General features: G+C 45.2%; 1 protein-coding gene across 3 annotated transcripts in view; it reads left to right on the top strand.

Annotated features, from left to right (window-relative positions):
* LOC311212185 (phosphatidylinositol 3-kinase regulatory subunit gamma) overlaps positions 1–21697 on the top strand; it is a gene marked incomplete at its 5' end in the record, with an annotated part of 54140 nt that extends 32443 nt beyond the window's left edge. For all 3 annotated transcript variants that reach the window (XM_084291382.1, XM_084291381.1, XM_084291383.1), the window contains 9 exons: positions 8417–8528; positions 10807–10905; positions 12354–12534; positions 13326–13451; positions 14228–14370; positions 15531–15707; positions 16053–16127; positions 16507–16677; positions 18099–21697. In XM_084291382.1, the coding sequence (XP_084147508.1) occupies positions 8417–8528; positions 10807–10905; positions 12354–12534; positions 13326–13451; positions 14228–14370; positions 15531–15707; positions 16053–16127; positions 16507–16677; positions 18099–18300 (1286 nt within the window). In that variant the 3' untranslated portion in view covers positions 18301–21697. The remainder of the gene's footprint in view (positions 1–8416; positions 8529–10806; positions 10906–12353; positions 12535–13325; positions 13452–14227; positions 14371–15530; positions 15708–16052; positions 16128–16506; positions 16678–18098) is intronic.
* Positions 21698–22486: the final 789 nt, after the last annotated feature.

Here is a 22486-nt window from a genome sequence, read left to right on the forward strand (position 1 = left end):
GCCCCTATGGAAATGAGTCAGATTTTCTTTTTTCTTCTGCTTTTTATCTCATTTCTTCTGACAGGTTAAAATCTGCACAATAGCCAAGTAAGCAAGAACTCTTTTCTCCACATAATCTAAACTACAGCACAGGAGCCAGTGCCAGGTCCCCAAACAATGTGAGCGGATGTTACCTCTTCTAAAGAGACCCTTCCGATTGTCCTTCAGTTTTGCTGTGCCCTCCACTCCACAGCCAAAGGTTTTGCAGTGCTTTAGTGCATATCTTCCAGTGCTTTAAGCTCCTCCAGTGCACTTCTGCCGAGAAGTGGCTGCATACAGGGAGTTTAGAAAAATCCATCCCGTTCAAAAGAAGCAAAGACCGAGCCATTCCTCTTGTAGCCCTTTCCAGGAGGACCCCAGCTGCCCTGCTGGACATCCAGCAGCTGCCTGGGCAGTCCTGGTGCCAGAGCCCTGTGTGCTCCCAAGCTTTGCTGTGGCTGATCAGGATCCCGGTTCTTCTCTGGCTTCGAGTCCAGCAGCACACCCGAGCTGGCTACCTTCCATCCAGCGCTCCTTTTGAAAGAGGAGCCGAAATACTTCAAATACTTCAACCTGTGACTGCTTCCAGCATTCGCCCGGTTTTCATGAACTGGAAAAATGTTATTTTAATGATAGTTTGTGTGTATGTTATTGCTTCTAAAATCAGATACCTCTCTAGCTGACACATGGTTATTTAGGAAAGGCTTGAAAAACGCCGTGTTTCTCAGCACAGAAACTTGTGGGTTTGGACAAATCAAAGCCATCAGTCTGTATTCCCTTCGTCTGTTTGTTCTTTTCACTACAGAGTAACTTCAGCTTTGGGTTGGCATCACTTTGGGGCTCTAGTACTTCAGGTCAGGTTTCTCCTTCAAAGCATAAACTTCCTGTTTCCTCCTGCTAGCTACCACTCGCTCTCTGTTACTTTCCACATCTTCCCCATGAAAGGAAAAATCCACAGGAGCCTTTATTTTTTTTAATTTTTTTTTCTTTCCCTAACCTTACCTCAAGTTTTAGCCTCTGTAGTCCCTAAAATCCAGTGTTACATCTGATCATCTTTGCTTTTGGAGGAATTTTTTCCTTCCTTTCATCCAACCCCTAAAAAAAATAAAAAAAGCTGCTTCTCTGGAGAAAATTGTTATAACAAAGAAACACAGGCCTTGAGCGTGGGCAATAAGGCTTAGACTCTGTCACCTGCCCTAGGAAAATATTTTAAAGGTGAGATGAGGAGAAGTTCATTGTCGTACTGTGTATGTAAATTCCGTTGTCTGTTGTGGCAGGAATCCATACATTGCAATTAAATTTCCAAGGTTGTCAGTGCTGGTGCTGCATCATCCTGTGGAGTTACAGGAATCTAGATTGTTGGCCCTCTGGGGAACTACTCCCAGGCGTCAAATTAGTAGGCTGCATTTTGTGTCATCTTCACTGATTCACCTCCCGTCTCCTCAGAGTCTCTTGAAGGATTTAAGGAAGAGTGAATCCATGAGGCGAATGCTTCAACCTTTCTGTTGAGAAGGGTGTGGTACAGGCTCATTGATCAGTTTGGGGAGAAGGCAAGAAGTCAGACTGCTGCTGTGGAAGGGATTTCATTAAAATATTCTGAAGATCACAGTGCAGTTGTATGAGGTGGTTGAATCAAGTGTGAGCAGTGACTGAGATCTGAGCCCTGCTGGGCAGGGATGGCAGCTCCGTGCCTTCGCTGAGGCTCAGCTTCTGCTGAGGGCCCTGCACAGCAGTCCATGGGCTGGGACTTCTGCCTTGATGCAAGTTCCTTCGGGAACAAGGTTCTTGGAAAAAAAAAAAAAAAGATGGTGGTGTTGAAACCTCTCTGTGTTTTGGTAACTATAGAAAACAGTTTGACAGATGGCAAGGACAGGTACTGAATGAGAAACATTTTTACATACTGCTGTCAAAGATCTAAGCTAGTGGTAAAGTGAAAAAAAAAATGCTGCTTAGAGCAGCAAGAGTCACATGTATTTACAGCTGTATTATTATTATTTTAAGGAGGCTCATGTGCAGCTAACTTCTCACTAGCACCAAATCATTTCTGTTCTCCAGTGAGAACCAATTTCTCCCCTTGGAGCTGCCATCTGGATAGATGGTTGGTCTTTGAAGTCGCTGGGGATAACAGCCCCAGCCTTCTCTTTCATGTGAGGTGACGTTTTCTGTGGGCTTTGGTAGGCCTCCTAGCTGTAGTGTGTCACTGTAGGGCAACCTCATTGTCCATCATCCACCACGAAAGGCTAGGTCTTCGTTCTCTGTCCCTGTAGGTCTATGCTTATGCAAAAATGCTCTCCTTTCCTTATTCTTACCCAGAATCTATCTGGATAGAGTGACCAAAGAGTATTTTAACAGTTATTTGAAGGCCCTACCTGTGGAAGGATAGAAAACATGCCGTGGTGCTTCGTCTGTGAAGACGGATGAGGAACTGCTTTAGTTCAGAAGCAATGAGGAGGATTTACTTGCTGCTTCATTTTCTATCCACTTTCCTACTGTAGTCTTCGAGATCTGACATGGGATACTCTAAAGTACAGTTGTTTCTATCAAACATTGCAGATTTGTAGTGCTAACTATGCTTGCTAAGGTAAAGAAGGCTTGTCCTTTTCATCCTCCTCATGTCGACTTTGGGACAGTCGTCTCAGCCCTGTTGGTTGTGGAAGTCCTGCCACTGCTGGAGCTGTGCAGCTGTTACACAACGCTTTGGGTTGAAAAGTAATCCATTTTTTCATTGAGCAGTGAAAATAATCGGGAAATTGGGGCGTTTTTGGCATTGCAACTTCATGCAAAGGGTTGAACAAAAAGGAAACGCTGTGCTACTTTATAACAGAGAAGCCAAAGATCCCAAAATCATTCATCTGACAGTGAGCATCCTCCATTTCTTCCATGTGAGCAATGATAGGTGCTTATAAAATGCCAGGAGATAATTCTGAGCTTGAGCCAGCCTCCTTTCCTTCACACCCCCTTCTGCAGGTGTCCCGTACCGGGTAATCTTTAACCTGTGCAGTAGCTGCGGATCCTCACGAAGAACCAAGAGCACCAGAAGTTTGGCAGGCTGCGTGGAGGAGAAACCGTGGTTGGGAGGTGTGGGAGAGAACTGGATAGCTGGGGAGTTTTCAAACAAAACAGATCTTTATCAAAAAAGCCAATTAATCAAAACTGAAATATTTCTTAAAGGTGTTGGTTTTTATGAAAGTTCACAGAAACACAAGCAAAGCTATAATGGGAGTGTTTTTGTTGGAAACCTGCCTGGCTTTCTGCCAACTTGTCTGCTGTTTTCTGTAATGAGATATTGAAAGACTTCAGTTCTCTGAATATGTTTTAGTCTCTGGCGTCCTGCCTGTTTTGGGGGAGTAGAGCAAAAAATGCGAGCGTGCATGAGGTTCTGTGGCCAGCAGTAATGCGATCGAGTAGCTTCCTTCTCCATCCCTTGAGGAGTTTCCAGTGCGTGTTTGCTGCCCTTTGGGGAAGGGCAGCTTGGAAGGACACCGGGCTTGGAAAAAAAGGGGTCTTGGCAGGAGAACTGACAGGCGGGGATGTGCAGCTGCCGAGATAAGGTACCTGTCAGCGGTGGAGGCTGAGCTGCTGTCAGCAGGTGCGCGTGGTTCTCCTCTTTGTCAGCTGGAAATCTCAACAAAAGCCCAGTGCCGTCCTCATGCTTGCGCTCAGAGTACACAATTTCACTGAAGTGAGGTGCAAAAAGCACCTTTGTTCAGCGTTGCCTTTTATTCTCGAGTTGTAACTGGCTTGAGGGGACCTTGTGTAACAGCGGCGAGTACAGGACTGCTGGGGGAGAGGAACATTTTGAGTCTTTGCCTTGGAAGTGTTGGAGAAATTGAGTAAGACTAAAGAGAAAGGTTAAAGATTGGGGGGATTTTTACTTAAAAAATAATAAATGCATTAAAAAGCCGGCCTTCATTTCACTCCAAGTCCTCATCTGTACCTCCAAAGGGAAATCTTTGTCCTTGAGGACTGTGTCATTAAAATGTTAGCTGGTCTAACCATGGATTACTTGCACGTTTCCATAGTAATGACACTTTCCAGAGCTTTATATTACGGTCTGTAGGGTATTTACTGTATGTCAGCCTTTCTGCAACCGGGTACCTGTCTTAAAAATCCTCTGATCTGTTACCTGCTTGTCACAATGTGGAGGGAGAGCAGATTGAACACTTCAGAAAGAAGGTTACTAAACAATCTGGTGGAAGTGCTGAGTGACTTAAAATTGACTGTATCACAGTGTTTGATGGTTGCGGTTATTTGTAACGCTGAGATGGAGTTAATCCTGCGTTTAAACCTGCTGAGCTTTTACTTATCTGGCCCGCAGCCCTTGGAAAATACTAGAAGAAAAGAGTTAAGTTATGGAGACGTGCTTAGACTAAGTGGCATCTGTCTTAAAGCTGCAGATGAGAGTTTAATTAACTGGCAGGTTTATCTCGTACACAAATACTGCCTGACTCGCTGCTCTTTGGGATGTAGCACTTGGAGACCCCAGGCATTCTTGGTTTTCATTCCTCCTGAATTAGTGCCATTGAAAACGCACACACAGGGCTCGGTGGCTCTTCAATCATGCACGCTTGTGAGGTTTTTGATTAAAAGCCTAACTGGGAAAAGTCCGTATATTGTGGAAGTCACAGTGTACTTCACTGAAGTTAAATTCGGGATCGGTGCAGCCTGTTGGTGTAGCCTTCATTTAAAAAATAAAAATCCACCAGCGCTAAACTTCAGGTGCTTGCCAGCTCCCTTTGTTGCCTCGGTGTTGGAGGTGGTTTACATATGAGGGAGTCGTGTCTGTTAAACCTTGAGCGGCCTTTTTTAAAAAAAGCAATTCTGTGCAGCCAAGAAAACATGACAAACATTCCCTGAGCAAGGCCCAGTGGCTCGGCCTGGCTCCCCGAGGAGCCGCAGGGCTGAAGTTGCCTGAGGAGCAGGCCCTGCCTCCAGCCAGCTTGCTATTTTCCCCCTTTTCAGTCACACTGATGTGGGATTGGGATTTAGCTCGAGCTAGGCTGCTTGGGGAAGCTGGAGAGGGCTAAAGAAAGCAAGCCCAGAGGTGGTGGCTCGCACACAGAGGCCCTGTCACGGCACCAGCCCTTGGGATCGCCCCGAGGCGCTGCAGGTGTCCCTGTGGCCTTTGGGGTTTGGGAAGGTCCCTGTGGTAAAGCAGTCCCGAAGACATGGGTGAGGGCGGGATGTTTGTGTTTCTGGAGCTCACAGTCAGTTCTTTAATGGAACAAATAGCCCCATTGTGCTGGTAAGCACTTCAGGTCAGCCTTCTTTCTCTCCCAAGAGAAAGGAGAACCACCAGGAGAGCTGGCTGTGATCGCGGCTCCTTTGGAGATGTGTTGGGATTGTGCCTGCAACTAGATCACAGTTGGACCCGGCGACAGGGAGAGGAACAGGGCTGCTCTCAGAAGCATTTCTGTTGACTTCAGGCCAGCCTTCTTTATGGTAGGATTTTTAGCTCTCTGATGTGCATCACGCAAAGTACATCAAACTGCATTTTTTAAATTTAAATCAAAATATGGAAGACTCTTTAAGGCTCTTCGTCATTTCTCACAGAAACATGTTGGGATTTCTCCTAGCAGGGATGTGCACGTGTCAGAAACACTGAAACGAATGGGCACGTTAGCTTACTGGGCAGAGCAATAAAGGGCCTGCCTCTGTAGCCAGGAGAGGAAAAAACCTATTGCTGTTCTAAGAGCTCAAAGTACAGAAAGTAAAGAATGATATCCACGGCTCTCTGGAAACTGAGTATCCACCTTTTGTATTTTTAAAATGTGCAAGCTATTAAAAGCATTTTTTAAAAGTCTATTGTGAAAAGGAGACTGGCTTCCATGAGTCAGGTTTTACAGGAACCGGTCCAAGCCTTGTTCTTCTCCCTGAAGAATTTCCTTCCAGTTTCCTCTGCAGAATAGGGTTCTGCAGGCAGCTGTGGTATCGAGAACTGATACCCACCTATTCAGGAAAAGAAGACCCGCCTGTAGTAAGGACACTTGGCAAGATGTCTAGTGCTCTGTGTCCATACACCAAGCTCTTGTTCCTTACCTTCCTGGTCCTTGTTAGTTTGCTTCTCTGTGCCCGGTGCTTCGGAGCGAGCCCTAACAAAGCTGCTAAATAATTCCACAGTGTATAAAGGAGCAAGACTTAATCTTACAAGAAGGGCTAGAGAAGTATTCAAGTACCTTAGAGAATACTTGAAAGCCTCTTCTGGAAAGCTCCTATTACCAGCGTAAAACAGGCTCTTACACAGTAAAATACCTTGAGATTTTTGGTCCAAGCCTTAATTTGCAAGACCCAGTGAAATCATTGCTGGTTCTGGTGTCGTTTTAAAGAACTCTCTACATGGTTGTGTGCTTTTTTTTTTAACATAATTTTTCATGCACTTGCTGATGATTCAGAATCTACAAAAGAGTCTGGAGTAAATAAACATCTGAAGGTTTTGTAACTCCGATTTATTAGTGTGCAGATAGTGGTGATACTCGCAATGACTGCTTGTCTTACTGCTTGCTTAGAGAGTGTAGAGCAGCAACCCCCAAAAGCGAGGTGGGGAGGAGGGAGGACTTGAAGACCCTTTGGATTCAGGAGCTGTGAGTGGGGGAGATGGAGCAACGCAGGGCTCCGTAAGTAAAACTGCATGTCCAGGCTGAGAGCTTGAAGCAAAGGAGGGTGAGACCCGTCCCCTGCTCTCAATGGCACTTTATCCGAGTGCTCCGTGCTGCACAAACAGCTGCAGTGGTTGAGCTGGGAGTAAACGAAGCCTCCCGACCAGGAAGCGACTTCACTGGATCCGAAGGTTTTCACCTTCCTTTTATAACAAGCCCAGTTATTGCCTCACTAGATCTGTGCACACCTGAAAGCTCCCAGCTCGCCCCATAAAAGGAACCTGTATGCTGGGCCGCACTGCCCCGCACCGCAGCATGAATGCTGCTATCTGAATCAGGTGTTTGGTCAGCAGCCCCAGGGTGCAAATGTCTGGGTCAAGGTTCAGATTTAGTTTAGATTGGCTCGATTAAAGTATCTCCTGGTTTGTCTGAGAACAGTGAAGTTACTGTGCTGGATATTCAAGATGAAATGGCGTTTGGAGCTGCAGTTGAAGCAGTGTTTTCTCTTCTTTAATGTGGGAGGTGTGGCCGGGAGGTGAGCAGATGGCTGGTGCCAAGCAGCACACCTCTCGGTGCTAAGCACTGGGGCTGGGGATGAAACTCTTCTTTCTGCTCATTTTATTTGTGTTTCTGCTCGTATGCCGGGGTTGCGTGCACCTGAAGGGTGGCTCTTGTCAGCGCACATCGGCCCCGCTGGTGGCTGTGGGGCTGGGGCACAGACGCTCAGCATCTCACGTGGAACGTGTCGGCAGATCTCTGAGTAGCTGCTTGCTGCCTCTGAATTCAGATGATACCTGTCCCTGCAAAACACTCGGCTTGTCCCCTGAAATGCCTCAGAAACGCTTAGTTTCAGCAGTGGCATCGGGAAGAGAACCTCAGCAGAGGAGGGCACTCGAGATACCTTCCCTGAAGAGAAGAGCGTAATGCCTTTGTGCTGCCAGACACAGCAGCGTGCCTCTGGCTGCTGAAATAATCCTGCTGCAGGACTTAGGATCGTGATAAAGTTGTTTGCATAGCTGCAAAAATTGACCAGGTGGAAAAAGCTGGAGTGGGTTTTATGCCCTTATGTTGTGTAACGTATTTTAAGAACAAAAGTAAAAGCTTGGTTGCATGGGTCTCGGATAGGGGAATTCCAGGCAGGAATGCACTGGGCCTACACCGGGGGATGTGTAGCACCCTCTTTCCTGCGTCAAACATTTCCACTGTGTAAGGAGGTGCTGCCACTAACAATGGGCTGATGTCCCTTTTCCCATGAGTACCTATCCAGAGAGTCACAGCTTCTGTTCCTAACGGGGAGCCTGAACAAATCCCGCAGGGAATACGAACCTCGGGCCTGAGATGGACGTGCTGCTGCCCAGCCAGCACTTCTCTCGCCAGCAGCGTTTTGCCCTCTGATGGAGAGCTCACCTGTTTGCTCTCCCGGGTTGCCATAAGGATTGGTGATGCCTTAGCAACTGCAGCTTTTCCATAGCCCTGCAGGCTGTGGCTGTCAAACACAATACGCCTTTGTGACTTGGTTTTGGAGGTTTAGGCAGGGATTGCACTTGTAGTCATGCCTGAGCCAGCCTTCCTTTTCACAAAAACTCGTGCTTCCCCTTCCGCCTTCCCTGTATTCCTCAAGCACGTTTGATTTGAGTGCTGGCAAATCTCAGATCACACTGCAGCAACTGATTTCAAAACTCCTTAAAAATTAAGAATTCCAAGATGCATATTTTGTGTCACTTTTTTGCTGTCATATTTCCTAACGTTGCAGTGATTGTTTCCCCCTGCTTACCTGTCTTTAATCTGTTCTTCCTTTTCAGCTCTTCCTCCAAAGCCCCCCAAGCCAATGACTCCAGTCAATACAAATGGAATAAAGGACAATTCCAGTTTCTCTCTGCAGGAAGCAGAGTGGTACTGGGGGGACATCTCCAGGTAAGCAATATTTACTACTAAAAATAGAATGAACCTGTTAGGCTTTGGGAGAAAAAGAACGTGCCTATTTTAGACAGCGTTTTGCAGGATGGAAGTGCTTCGGGACTATGCTTGGCAGAGCACCTAAATGCTAGAGCATTCAACTGGACTCAAGACTTGCGTTTAAATTACTGTTCTGGTATGGATATTGTCAGTCCTGGTGACAGTTATTTTGGGTTTTTAACTTTCTCCAGATACACAAACTCTTTAAAAAGGAAAAAAAAAGAAAAAAGTGCTTCAGAGTGTGCTGGCTAATAAGGTTTTCTAAGCCTGTGGTGCTGGGGTGCATGGAGTTCAGCAGACCTTCAGTAGGAAGCTTGTTCAGGATAACGGGACTAGCATTTTTATTTGGGGTTTCTTGAACATTTGGTTAAAATTGCATTTGTATTAATTTCTATTACACGGTAGTATAAAAATAGCTCTTAAAAGTGCTAACTGTCACCAGCTAGCCATAGCAGATGGCACAGACACGTACCAAATAAATCAGGTTTTGCCCCTTAAGGAAACACCTTTCTGTGTGCTCGGGAAAATAGATGGCTTGGGTTAGGCTCAGAAAACGAAGTGCAGGTTTTTATGTAATTAATTGCATAAAAGAACTGCAGTATCCAACTCTGTCCCTCTTAAGACGCTTCTGAAAAGTTTAGGATTTGGAACAGTAAGGGAAGACACAAGCAAGCTGGGATTGTGATCAGAAATTGCTCCAACTTGTGCACATAATACTTTGAAACGCTGTCAGATAAAGGCCAGAACAGCCTGTTTGCCGCAGTAGTTCAATGAGGTTCTGAGAAGGGAAATAAAGTTTTCATATCTTTATTGTACCACCCTTATCTCGATAAAGCCAACCTGCATAGATCTTGTTTTTGAAGGGCCTGAGCAATGATATTTTTCTGTTAAGATGAAATCAAAGCAGAGTGGCGAAACCTGATCACAAAGCCCACTCGGCAGGGTTTGTTTACAACACCTCAGTACTGGTAATTCATTGACTGTGGGTTTGGTCCTTGTTTACCAGTGCACGTGATGGCAGGAGCGAAGGCAGCACAAATCATTTGCAGTGGCTCTATTAGATTAAAATGTGATACACACACGCATAAAGCTGGTATTGTTCGTGGCCTTAATTTGGCAGCCACCAGCTACAGATTGCATTGGGCTGTCAGGTCAGGAACCACGTTCTTCAGTCCAGCACTGCCTTGAAAATCATGCCCTGAGCTCCAGGATGCAAGTTGCAGGCAGTCCAAGCCCTTGGACTGTATTTATCTGTTCAAAGAGTCAGGCCTAATCTGTAAAACGTTCCGCAAGAAGGAAGCTGATCCACACACCAATCATTAGGAGTCAGTCTTACTAACAGAGTGGTTTTCTTCAGGTAGCCAAGTCAAAACTGAGGCTATTTGGTAAGAATACTTTTGTTCCTTAGTATTTGAACAAAAAAACCACTGTTGGCTTTTCTTTGTGAAATTCCAATAGGCTTCCTACCTCACTTAGATAATGCTGAGGCTACCTGATAAACTCTAGTTTCCAAATGATTGTATTAAAAAGCGCTTAGTGCTCTTAAGAACCTGTGAGGGAGCCTTTACAAAGCGTGATATGTAATCTGGGTGAAATGTTCAAACCTGTCAAGACACTTAACTCTTCAACTGAAAGCATTTTCTTAGTGCTTGTAGGCACTGGCTTTCACTAACAAGTTTCTGGATTTAGCGTAAAGCTCTGGGCTGAGTATTCCTTTTGCTTCAGTTGTAAATAAGTAAAAGTTGCACCAAAGCTAGTGAGGTTGTAGTGGTTTCAAACTGCTGTAAATAAGATCAAGGTTAAGCCAATAATGAGTCTCTTGAGACTAGAACTGTGCTAAACTCTGGGCACCTTTGAGAGATGGTGCTAGAGCCCATTTCTTAAGAGGTCAGGGCTGGCTTCTCAAAGGGCACCTGTTTCCAGTGTGGACTTTAAAACCTGAGCAGATTACAGTGAAAGGTTGTGAACTCTGAGACACAGCTGCTACTGTTGCTTAAAAACAGACTCCTTCCTAAGCTGCAGTTGACTGCAGCTGCTATTTTTTACTGTAACTACCCAAGTTCAAACTTCTTTTAGATGACCTAGAAGACTGGAGAGCCTGAGAGTGAAGAAAGACTGCATGATATTTTGAAGACTGAACTCCTTATGCATGCTGGTGTTACTGGCCCCAGTATTGATAACCGTGGTGAAGATGATCGTGTCCCTAACGCTTTTTGTTTTCCTTTCCACTCCCCAGGGAAGAAGTAAATGACAAATTACGAGACATGCCAGACGGAACATTCCTGGTGCGCGATGCATCGACCAAGATGCAGGGAGACTACACTCTGACGTTACGGTAAGCACTGGTCAGTTGTCATCCAGGCAATAAAACCCCGAGCAACTAACTAGTTGCTAGACCAGTGACAGCAGTGCCTATATAAAGCTGACATGGCTCAAGTTGAGAGATGTTTGCCTGGTGTTGTAAGCATAGAATGAGCCCATGAACAGCCAGTCTGATAGCCTGTTCTGCTCTGTGCACCGAATCCTGCCTCTCGCTGAGCAGTACTGTAAGGATCTCTCCGCAGATGAAGTAGGACTTGGGGAAGGGAGCCCCTCAGTAAACCTTCACAGTTTCAGAACTGTTAAGGCATAAAGTATTTATAAACTGGGGCTTTAATTTATGGGAGTGAGTTGAATATCTCATCAGCATGCAGCTCTGGAGATCCGAACACAGTGCCTTTGTTAAAAGAGTATCTCGTGCTTTCTGATCTAAAGTTTGGGAAATATTGAATTGGATCCATGCTCCTTTCTTCATTAAACTCGTCTACAGCAGTGAGGCAGCAGACCTCATGTGACCAGCTGCTGGGGCCTTGCCCAGCCGGTACAGCCACTTGCCTCTGCCAGGCTCTCAAGCCTGGCTGTTAGAGGCAAACAATCGAGACACACAAGCTGCTGCTGCTGCAGCACGCCTTGGGGAGTTGCTGTGATATGGCAGATATTTGTTCTTGCCTTGAAATTCAGTTGATTTACGGCAAGTGTGACCCCCTACTAAGGGTGTAGTTTAAATTCTGCTCTGACTTCTGTTTTGACATTCAAGACTAGTATGCTAGGATCTGGCATGAGTTGGTTATTTTGCTGAATGCAGGTGTCTTTGGGAACAAAAACTGAGAGTACAAGGACAGAATATTGTCCAAACAGTCTGCTGGGGAAAAAAAATGAAGAAATGAGCAGTATTTGTGGGAACTGCTGGGATGTATAAGTCTGGATAATGTAAAGTCCTGAACTTACAACCATGTTGTAATCTTCAGGAGATTTTGTTTAGTTTCATGTATCCTGTACTAACATCCATAACTCAAAAAACTTGTTAATCACCGTATGACTGTGTGCTCAGATGTATACTGTTAGTGACCCCGAATTGCAGGAAATTTTGATTTGGTTTCAATATGGCTCCTTTACTCAACCTTCAGCATCCATCCTTTCCTTTTCAAAAAGTCTGGCTAAGGCATGTCGTAAATATTGCAAGCTGGCTCCAGAGTGAGTGCAAAAAAAAAAAAAAAGAGAGAGAGAATTACTTTGGGCTTTGCTCCCGTTCAAATAATAGCTGTTGATAATTCTGTGTGCATTGACTCTTAAAGTGCCTAATACCTGCTAGCATATAGAGAACCATATAAAGGTGGGCATGTTAAACTGTCCAGCTTCAAAGACTTGCCCAGGAACTTCACCGGTGTCATTGTTAGCAGCCCCAGTGTTGGAGGGGATGGGAGGTTTGCAGTAAAACCTCTAAATGACTGTACTGCTTTACAGGAAGGGTGGCAACAATAAACTGATAAAGATCTATCATCGGGATGGAAAATACGGCTTTTCTGATCCACTGACGTTTAATTCAGTTGTGGAACTGATTAACCACTACCGCAATGAGTCTCTTGCTCAGTATAACCCGAAGCTTGATGTGAAGTTGATGTATCCAGTGTCCCGGTACCAACAGGTAAGGTCTTTACGGGACACAAGTAACTATTAGAGCAGACAAGAAAAAAAGTGCAACTAGTATGTTATTCTGTTTTCTCTAAACATTTTTTTTCATAAAAGGTTCTTTTTTTGAAAACTTGCAAAAAGTGAGTTTTCATATTTGACCTCACTTTGCTCATCGTCATGGTTCTTCCATTTAAGCTGCTGCTTCATTTTATCAAGCAGTCCAACAGTGAAGTGAAACCCAAGCAAGCAGCAGACTTCAGTCTCTGAGAAGTTTTTTATTGGGCTTTTTTTTGAGCCCTTGTGGACCCAAAGGGTACTGCTCTAGACAGTGTTGCTCTTGAAGCACATATGAGCACATGCAGCTGCTTGTTCTATGTATGGCCATCTAGATTTTTCAAAAATATTTTCATATATTTTATTCCATAGCCTGAGACACTGTCCTGCTCTAAGGAAAAAGGACTGTGTTTTAAAAAAATTGTAATCTTTAACCTCAAATTCCAAGCAATTCCATTCCTTCTTTCTCTAACAGTGGACAGCAATGCTAGCCAAGCTGTAGTGTATTTTCAGAGGCTTAGTATTTTGGTATAGTCCTTGGTTTCTCATAGTTCCAGTTGCATTGTCTGTAAACTGTGGAACTTAGTGTGTGGAGAAAGGGATTTACATGTGATGTCTATGTGTTCCATAGAAACATGATGATAAAAATGCTGCAATAGCTGTAAAATGCAAATACACACAAGTGGACAAATGAAAATTCTTAAGGAAAAGCTGCTTGTTTGAAGACTTAATAGATTTTTGTGTGTACAGGATCAGTTGGTGAAAGAAGATAACATAGACGCAGTAGGTAAAAAGCTTCAAGAATACCACGCTCAGTATCAGGAAAAGAGTAAAGAGTACGACAAATTGTACGAAGAATATACCAGAACATCACAGGTTAGTTCCACTTCAGCTATCTGTAGCATCTGTTTCTTGTTACCTAAAAAGTAAAGAAAATGGTTTTATCCTGCTGTGTCTAGCAAAGTCAATCCAAGATCTGAAAATACAGAGAAGAAACTTTGTAAATTGTGGAAATTTGTAAGGTGGTTTGAAGGTTGACAGAAGCACAGTGAATATGACTTGTTGCTGATAGCCAGAGAGCTGTGGTGTGGGACAAGGTAGGAATAGGAGCTGAGCTGCCTAAGGTAAGGTAGAGAATGGAGAAAGCCATCACCTACAAGCCTTACACTGCAGACTTCTTCCTTGGCTGCTGAATATTTCCAGCCGCTTCATGCTGCAGTGAGCATTTTAGAAGGGTTTGTCCAGGTTCTGGGAGAAGTCAAGTTTAAATAAGATTCCAGATATTGTGCATTAAGGAAGTGTGAATACAGTATTTGGACTGATTCTTGTAACATAAGATAGTTCATACATCAGGAGGTTTGCTGGCAGTCTTCCTGCATGCTAAGATGGAAAATATGACTAAAATATTTCTGAGGGGTTTGCAGCCTAACAGAGAGCATCATCTGGAGGGAAGGAGGCACCAGACATGCAAGGAGCAAGTCTTCCCTGTACTTCTGTGATGCTGCTCAGGCATTTGTCTAAATTTTAAACTGATTAATCACCTTTTGACTCGGGGCTGACTGGTTCATCCACCCAGTCAGTTTAGGGAACATAATGGAGTCTTGTGTTGCCTGTTTCATGAACAAATGATGAAGGACTTTTTCCTCACATAGGAAATCCAGATGAAGAGGACCGCAATTGAGGCGTTTAATGAAACTATTAAGATATTTGAGGAACAGTGCCACTCCCAAGAGCGATACAGCAAAGAATACATTGAGCGATTTCGCAGAGAGGGGAACGACAAAGAAATTGAACGGTAGGCTCTCAAGTCATGTTTGCTTACCACGAAGAGTTACTGTCCACACTGGCACTCCTATGAAGTTTATCTACATTGCATCATATAAAACTCTTTGTAAACTGAGTATTGTCACTGAGACATTTCCCCAAGGTTTCTGAACCTCCAGTAAAGGTTCCTTCCTCTTCTGCTGGAAATTGCAGGCAGGAGATGTGAGAGATCTCTGGATTATTCTGCCTCTAACTTCACATTAATAAAGATACTGTGATCAGGACCAGAAAATAATTTCATTTGCTTATCCCAGTTTTATTTGGATATGCTCAGAATATAATTCAGAAAACTCTTTACTTGTAAACTGTGCAGCATTAAAATGAACATAGATCTGGTAAATCTGATAGTCCATAATCGGTTTTAGTCACTTTTGAAGGAGCTTCATATTTAATTGCCATTACTTGACAGTAGATATTAATCACCTACAAGAAATTCAGTAAGGACCTTGTTTGAGTTTGCCGTTCTCTGAAGTTACTAGCAAAAAAAGGTTGTACCTGGACTTTGAAGAAATGCCAAGTATAACGCCTAACTAGACGCAGTGCTTTATGAATCATGGTGGGGTGGCCTTGGGGAGATTTTTAGGCTGAAAACAGTTACCTGTAACAATCGTCTTGTGCCACGGTGCTGCTTCATTCTGACTAAGGATCAATTAGCAGGGGAAATATGTTATTTTCCTGAAGTGTAGAAACCTGCAAATTAATCCTGGGTGAGGAGACATGCAGCTTTACTTCCTGGTAGCTCTTAATCAGTAATTGGAGTCTGCATTTGTAAACTTGCTAGCAGTAATACCTGTGGAGGGATTGCATAACTGATAGACCAGAAAGTAAACCTGAGGGTGGAGAAGAAGGAATCTGTTCTAGCTTACACTTCTTGAGATAATTTGTTCCTGTGGCTCTGCCAAATAGTTGAAAGTAAACTGAAAGCTCAAACTTTGCAAAGGGGTGGTAGGCCTTCTGGCAAGTGGTCTCGCACTTTTCTGGCATTCTCCCAGTAATGTTCGTGTTAAGATGTGGCAGTCAAAGGGAGGAGGTGCTGTTACAGTATGGCTCTTACATGCAGTGCTACTGGTAAGGTTCAGTCCCTTGTAGGCTGGGTTGTCCTCACGGCTCGAATACTACGCTTATTTGCAGGATAATGATGAACTATGAAAAATTAAAATCACGCCTGGGCGAGATCCATGACAGTAAAATGCGTCTGGAACAGGATTTGAAGAAGCAAGCTCTGGACAACAGGGAGACTGATAAGAAAATGAACAGTATCAAGCCTGACCTAATTCAGCTCCGCAAAATCAGAGATCAGTATCTTGTGTAAGTAAGACTGACCTGTACCTCTAAATAGTGTCTCTGAGGAACCTGACTAATCACTGTTTCCATCAGGGTAGTGGGGATTCAATTTTCTTTTCATATCCAAAGTTCTGTCAGTGCTTAAGGTACTTTACTGTGCCAGTAAGGGGGTCATCACAGAAGAGTATGGAAGGAAGCAGAAGTTCTCTTATAGAATCTATGGTCTTTCTGTGGCTCTTGCTCCTGGAGAACAAACTAAGCTCCAGACTGTTTCTATGTGGGATCTTTTGTCTGAACTTTAGCTTGCTCAATATGAAAACCCCCATGCGTACTCTGAAGTAACATGCTAGTGCTCTCTTCTTCTGGCAGATGGCTCAATCACAAAGGGGTGAGACAGAAGCGAATAAACGACTGGCTGGGGATCAAAAATGAAAACATTGATGAGTAAGTGTCATACATATGATTTCACTGAGCACTGTTCCATTAATAAATGGTATCTTTTGTGGAGGTTGGTAACGCGAAGCACCGATTTCTCAGTAAAGGACTGCAGACAAAGGAGGCATTCTGTAGGGGAACTGCATGTCATGTGAGGCAGCAGCTCTGCTGAAGTGTTTAGGATCACAACTAAGTTGGAACAATGAAGTACTGAGTTGAAGCCTGTAGTATGAAAGGCTGTCAGCAGATACCAAACGATTGTTAGGAGCCTGGACTCCCAGCTTGGGTGGCTTTATATTCCTTTGAATGATTTCCACAGAAATAAATCACTCAGTCTATTAACTCTTTACTATGCACTGGCTAAGTTAACTAATTTTCCCTCTCTCAGCACATACTTTGTGAATGAAGAAGATGAGAACCTGCCACATCACGACGAGAAAACTTGGTTTGTTGGGGATCTCAACCGCATCCAAGCAGAAGACTTGCTCTGTGGGAAACCTGATGGAGCATTTTTAATTCGAGAGAGTAGCAAGAAAGGATGTTATGCTTGTTCTGTGGTGTAAGTCTATTTTCCCTTTTGTTATAACTGTTCAATTCACGAATCTCTACCACAGCTCTTTATTCCAGAGAACAAAAGCAAGGCTTACTCTAGCCCTGCCACTGAAATGTGTGGCTTGTTTGCAGGATGTCTAGCGCAGTAGAAATGTTGATGCAGAAATCTGCCTTGAAAGTGCAGTACCTATAGTCCAAGCAGTCTCTTTGGACACCACAATTACCAGTACAAAATTCTGAAGTATCCCCACTTGAAGCTCTACAGTCACAAGCAAATTAAGGCCAAATTCTCCCATGTTCTGTGCCAAAGGAGCACATGGGAAGAATTAAAAAGGGGCTGTAAGCTGTAATGTCTTCTGCTCTCATTTATAGACATGCCAAACTCCAGGTGTTTTCTGTGTTTAAGATAACAGTGATGCTTCAGAGGAGACATAATTCGTGAGCAGTAGTTTTTGACATTCACACAGCCTTGCATTGATTTCTTGTGTTTCACTTTGTTTTATGCTGCTGTAATGGAGGTCAGAAATACTCTGATTCCATTATCTAAAAATCCTTCAAGCCTGTTCTTGAGTGCAAAATGGCTTTCACTGATGTATTTCACATGAGGTTAATTGCATCTGAAAGCAAGTCCGGGAAAGGAATCTGTGAGGGTCTGTCACCTCAAGGTAACTGAAGACTGCAGGATCTGCTGGGGTCAGGATACCTGTTTGTCACAGTCACTGGAGTGACAGGTTCACCAGGCATGTTCACCTGGTTGGTATCAGGCTACAAGATAGCGAAGGGATGGCATAACGTAACCTGTTCCTACATGTGACTTGGATTGTAAAAGGCTCCAGCACAGGGATTACATAATACTTGATCTTTTTGGCAGATAAGTTATTCTAGCAGCTTTGGAAATACTGTGTTCCAGTAAAGGCTTTGCCAAGTTAGGGACTCAGTCGCTATGACTTCAGATAATGAACCAGCTTGAACCCATGCCATGCTCAACATTAGAAAATGAACACTGAAGGCTAGTGCTGGATTTCATGAAATACTGTGTAGAAGAACGTGTGGGTTTTGGCTTCTGCGCTTAGTGGAAAGGTTTCCAAAGAAGCTGAGCACAAGGTCTGCTGCTGACTTCAGGTGCTTATCTTCACGGTTAAGCTCTTGACTTTTTTTTTCCAAGAAACGTTTTGAGAACAATGCAGCAGGGAATTGTACTGCTGGGATAGAAGAGCCTCCTTATGTGGATTATTATGCAAGAGTGTTTAATCACACGCCCTGAAGCACTGTTTCTTCGCAGACTGTTAATCTCCTCCGCTCACATCTACTGGGTCCTCCATTATGTAATTTAGTGACTGGCAGGTTGCTGCTTTAGTTAATTGTTAATAGACTGTCACTTTGGGTTTGTTCTTTGATGTCAAACTCCCCTGTTTTCTTTCCTTGCAGAGCTGATGGAGAAGTGAAACACTGTGTGATCTACAGCACTCCAAGAGGTTACGGGTTTGCAGAACCATATAACCTGTACAGCACGCTTAAGGATTTGGTTCTTCACTACCAGCAGACGTCCCTCGTCCAACACAACGATTCCCTAAATGTCAGGCTTGCCTACCCTGTCTACGCACAGATGCCCCCCTCTCTTTGCAGATAAATTTTGGGGAGGAGGAAAGTGTTGGCTATCTTGGATTCTTTTCTACGATTTTTATTAGAACTTGGAGGGCATTCTTTCTCCTTAGACTGCTTGTTTTGCACAAGAAGTGATTCTGTGAATGTGAATCAAAAAGAGGCCTAGCAGCAACAAGACGACAACTTGGGTGTAGGTGTCCTGGTGCTACCTTAAAAGCTCAGCTGTGCTTTTACACTGATACTTGTGTTTCCTTATGAGGGGAATAAACTCAACAAAATGCATACAAAAATACTGGAAGCAAAACATTGTTTTCTGGAGATAATTTTTTGCCAGGCACCTTCAGTGGAACTTCTAATTGGATTTTGTTTTCTCTTGTTCTAGCAGAGGCGATTCGAAGCCTCTGCTCGAGGCATCAGTAACGTCTTTCAGTCTTAAACTCCCAAGAAACTAGGGGGGAAACTCTACCACAGCAATTCTTCTCTGTTAATTTTAGCAGCTTCACTGCGATTCAGCCGAACTTCCAAAAGAGGGCTTGTCTTGAGGTAGCGTGGAATTTGGTGAGAGAAGACCAAAGGAATTACGGGAAAGCTTCAGGTTTTTATTTAAATGGAAAAATGCTTGTAAAGAAAAGTCGCTTTATTTTTTTGCCAACAGTGACAAAGTTTTGGTTTCAATGGCACTACAGGTCTTCACTTAAAGGAAACGTTTATAACCAAATTGAACACACCAAAACTTTGTTTGTTGCTAGATTGAGCACTTACGGGGAAGGTTGCGTTAGCATCCGCACATACTTTCTACACCAAAACTTGAAACAAATAAAAGGAAAAGCTAAAACATTGTGTGGCTTCAAAACACTAAATTTGTCTGATCTGATGTAACTGCTCACTCTCCTCTTTTCCTCCTCCCCTCCCTTCCTCCCGTTCCTCAGCTTGGGATTCTGTTTCCAGTTTTTAAAGATGCTTCAGAATGTAAACTAGAACGAAGCTTGCACTCGTGTTGCTGTTCTCTTGCTGAACAACGACAGACTCTCCTAATGCTTGATTTTGATGTAAAAGAGGTAGGTGCAATCTAATGCTTCTGGATGGCTTACTGTACCAAATTATTTCCTGAGGAGCCGCCACTTTGGCTGTATAGAAGCGTGTGAGCTAATTAGAGATCTCCTCCGATTTGTTCTTTGCAAGCTAGACCCTGAGCTTCCACACCACTGCCGCCAAGCAAGATTTTACACCGGTGTAATCTGAATTCCCTTGTAGTTGTTTTGGACGTAGTGCAAAAGGGGAAGGAAGGAGCGCCGTGCTCCTCGGTTACTGGGTGTCGGGGCCCATCCTTTGGCCAGGGCTGCTGTCAGGTACTGGAGCAGGTAGTCCTGGGCTTTGTCGAGCGTAACAATCATCCGATAAATCCCCTCCCTGGAAAGTATACAGAGCAGCTTATTTCCATTCCTTAAGCTTCTGAAATGAAAAAGAGCTAAGTTTGGCAAACCAAGCCGCTTGGCATCAAAGCGTAACTGGCAAATTAATTGTTCAGTGTGCAACCTTGAAAGTTACTTTTGTTCCCATTACTGGAAGCGGTCCCCTTGAAATGCACCCATTGTACGGGACAGGAAGCAGACAGCCGCGCGGATCTGAGAATGTTCTAGACCTGTTTCTGACCCTGTGGCTCATTTCCTGTTTAAATGTGGCTTTTCTGTAATGCCTGGGGAGGAATGCCAGGCCTGTTGGTGTCGAATGTTTACACGAGAAGTATTATTTAGCCGAATGTCCTGAATTTGCAAGCAGGGAAATGATAAGCCTGGAGCACTGATGGCCATTGCCAGGAGGGGAGTCCAGGTGCCTGGCGTGCCCGTGAGATGTTTTATTTTGCACTAATGACCCCGACACTTCCCAGGCACTTTCCGATCAGCTGGAGTGCGGTCTGCTGGCAAGGAGCTCCGTAGATGGCACTTTTCCGTGAAATGAAACACCACAAGATTGAACCAAAGCTTGGAGAGAGAGAGAAGGAAGCTCGTGCAAGCTGCCGTGTCAGAGTGACCTGCATCTGCTGGTGTCCTTCTGTCCCACTTCCCTGAGGAAAGGAAGAAAAAACAAAAAACCAGAGGTAGCCTTTGCTCGTAGTGAAAATCTGGAATGGATTCCTCTGTTGTGTGTAGACGTGGAAATTTTTCTTTTTAACGACCCTTGCCCTACCTCTTGGAGAATTTGCAGTTCTAATCTGGTCGCTGTAAAGCCGTTGCTTTCACACCCCTGGGCACCTGGCGTGCCCCTGGTGCTGGGCTCAGCCCCAGTGCTCATGAGGGAAGGCAGTTCAGAGGCACAAGTGACAGCCAGGAGCCTAATTCCTGTGGAAAAATCTGTGCGAGAGGAGCGCGTGTTTTCTGTGCCTCTGGCATCTCCTCTTGAAGCTGGTGGGACACGAATTTCTGATCCCTACTCTTGTGAGAGGGACGCTGGCTGAAGCACTCCACATCTGCCACGTTTTTAGATAGCGCTCGGCCTCGGGTTTGGTTTAGACAAGCGCAGGTCTGCTTCCAAGCTCGTAAATCCCGGCACACCCTCGCGGTACTGACAGCAGCGGGGTAGGGAAGCGGGGCTGGCTGAGGTTTCCCCGCAGAGGAATCCCACTGATCCTGTGAGGTCTCGGTGCAGGCTCCGGCCCCGGCCGTGCCAACGTAAACACCGAGTAATTCCGCTGGCGTCTGGCAGTGCCTCGGCCGCGCAGTGGTGTGAGCGAGCTCAGGCTCTGGCCCCTCTCCCCGAGATCTCTCCCTGATGGCAGGTGATGGATTCGCTGTGAACGACGTGCTCAGAGCCAAAAGCCATCCCGAAGGATTTCTTAGAGGCTGCTCTGCCCAGGCCTCTGAAGCGGGGCAGATGGAGCCCACGCTGTGTGCGCTCGGCTCCTTTGCCCTCTGCTGAGGGTTTGTTTTGCCTCTGCACCTTTCTGCATTTGCTTTTAGGCACCTGAAGTCGCAGCTGCCAGCACTGCTGCTCTCGACCCTCACGTGCCATTGCACAGATTCCTTTCATGTCCGCTTTGCACTCGTATGGCAAGTGAAACGGGCACAAAACCGCCCGGCACGGGCAGCTGCTGTCACCCACAGGGTGAGGGCTGGGTCCTGCTGCTCCGGCAGCACCAGGATGGGGAGAAAACCCCTCACGTCCCGCAGCAGGGTGCAGGATTACACCCTAGTGCAAAACCCAGCTGCTAAGCCTAGAACAAATACAGGAAATGTGAACGCAGAGGCAAAACAAAGGGACTCGAGTGCTTTTAGAGCAGGAAGGTGCAAGAACGCTTCGGTTTCAGGAGTCGCAGTGGCGGGAGGAAAGGGGGGGAGCGCCCCGCCGGCGTGGCAGCCGCTTGGTGTCGGGCTGCGGGTCACCCCTTGTTGTGTTAAATGTATATGTAGACTTAAATAAGTAACTTTTGCACAGTGTTAAAGGGGGGCGGGGGGGTGGGAATGTTGAAACTCTTAATATGCACAGTTTCTTCTAATCTGTTTTGAAGTATATTTGCAGGGATCAGGGGTGAGTCAGTATTTTGTATTCGGATGGATGGGAAATCAGGTCGACTTCCACAGTTGCCATTGGCCCCGTTACATCAGCCAGGAGTGCCATGTTTCTGAAGTTAGTAAGTCACAAATCTTTTCCCACTCGTTTCTTTACTGCTTGAGCTTAGAATGGAAGGAAGCAGCCTGGAAGCAGAGGGGTGTCTCGACAGACATTCAGGCTGCTGCGCGGCGCTGTGCGACGCAGTGACTGCCCGACGCGGGGATGCTCCAGATCTGGGGCTTGTAGTTCTTTTTTTTCTTCTTCTTCTTCTTTTTTTTTTTTTAATATATGATTCTCAGCTGCTTTGCACCGCTGGTTGTTGCAGTCCAGAGTTCAGACCCGGTGCAGCCCTCTGTCTTATGCCAAACCCAAGATGCTCTTCCCACCCGTCTCTCGGTGTGGCAGAGCTGCGAGAAGTTTTCCATGTAACGCGCTGGGCCTGAGCCTTTTCTCACTGACACTCGTGCAAGCAAGAGTCTCACAGCAGAAAGCCACGGTCAGGAAAAGCGCTCCTATTTAATCCTACCCAGATTCATCATAGCTGGGCAAAAAGCAGCCTCTGGCCCTTTGCAACGCCAGGCAACTGTAATGGGGACTGTGGCAGGGCTTGGTGACACGGGGCTGCCCTGACCCTGGCTCCGCAGCCTCAGGCAGCGGCATTG

The sequence above is a fragment of the Netta rufina genome, assembly GCF_964035555.1.
Source record: "Netta rufina genome assembly, chromosome: 8".
Taxonomy (NCBI): domain Eukaryota; kingdom Metazoa; phylum Chordata; class Aves; order Anseriformes; family Anatidae; genus Netta; species Netta rufina.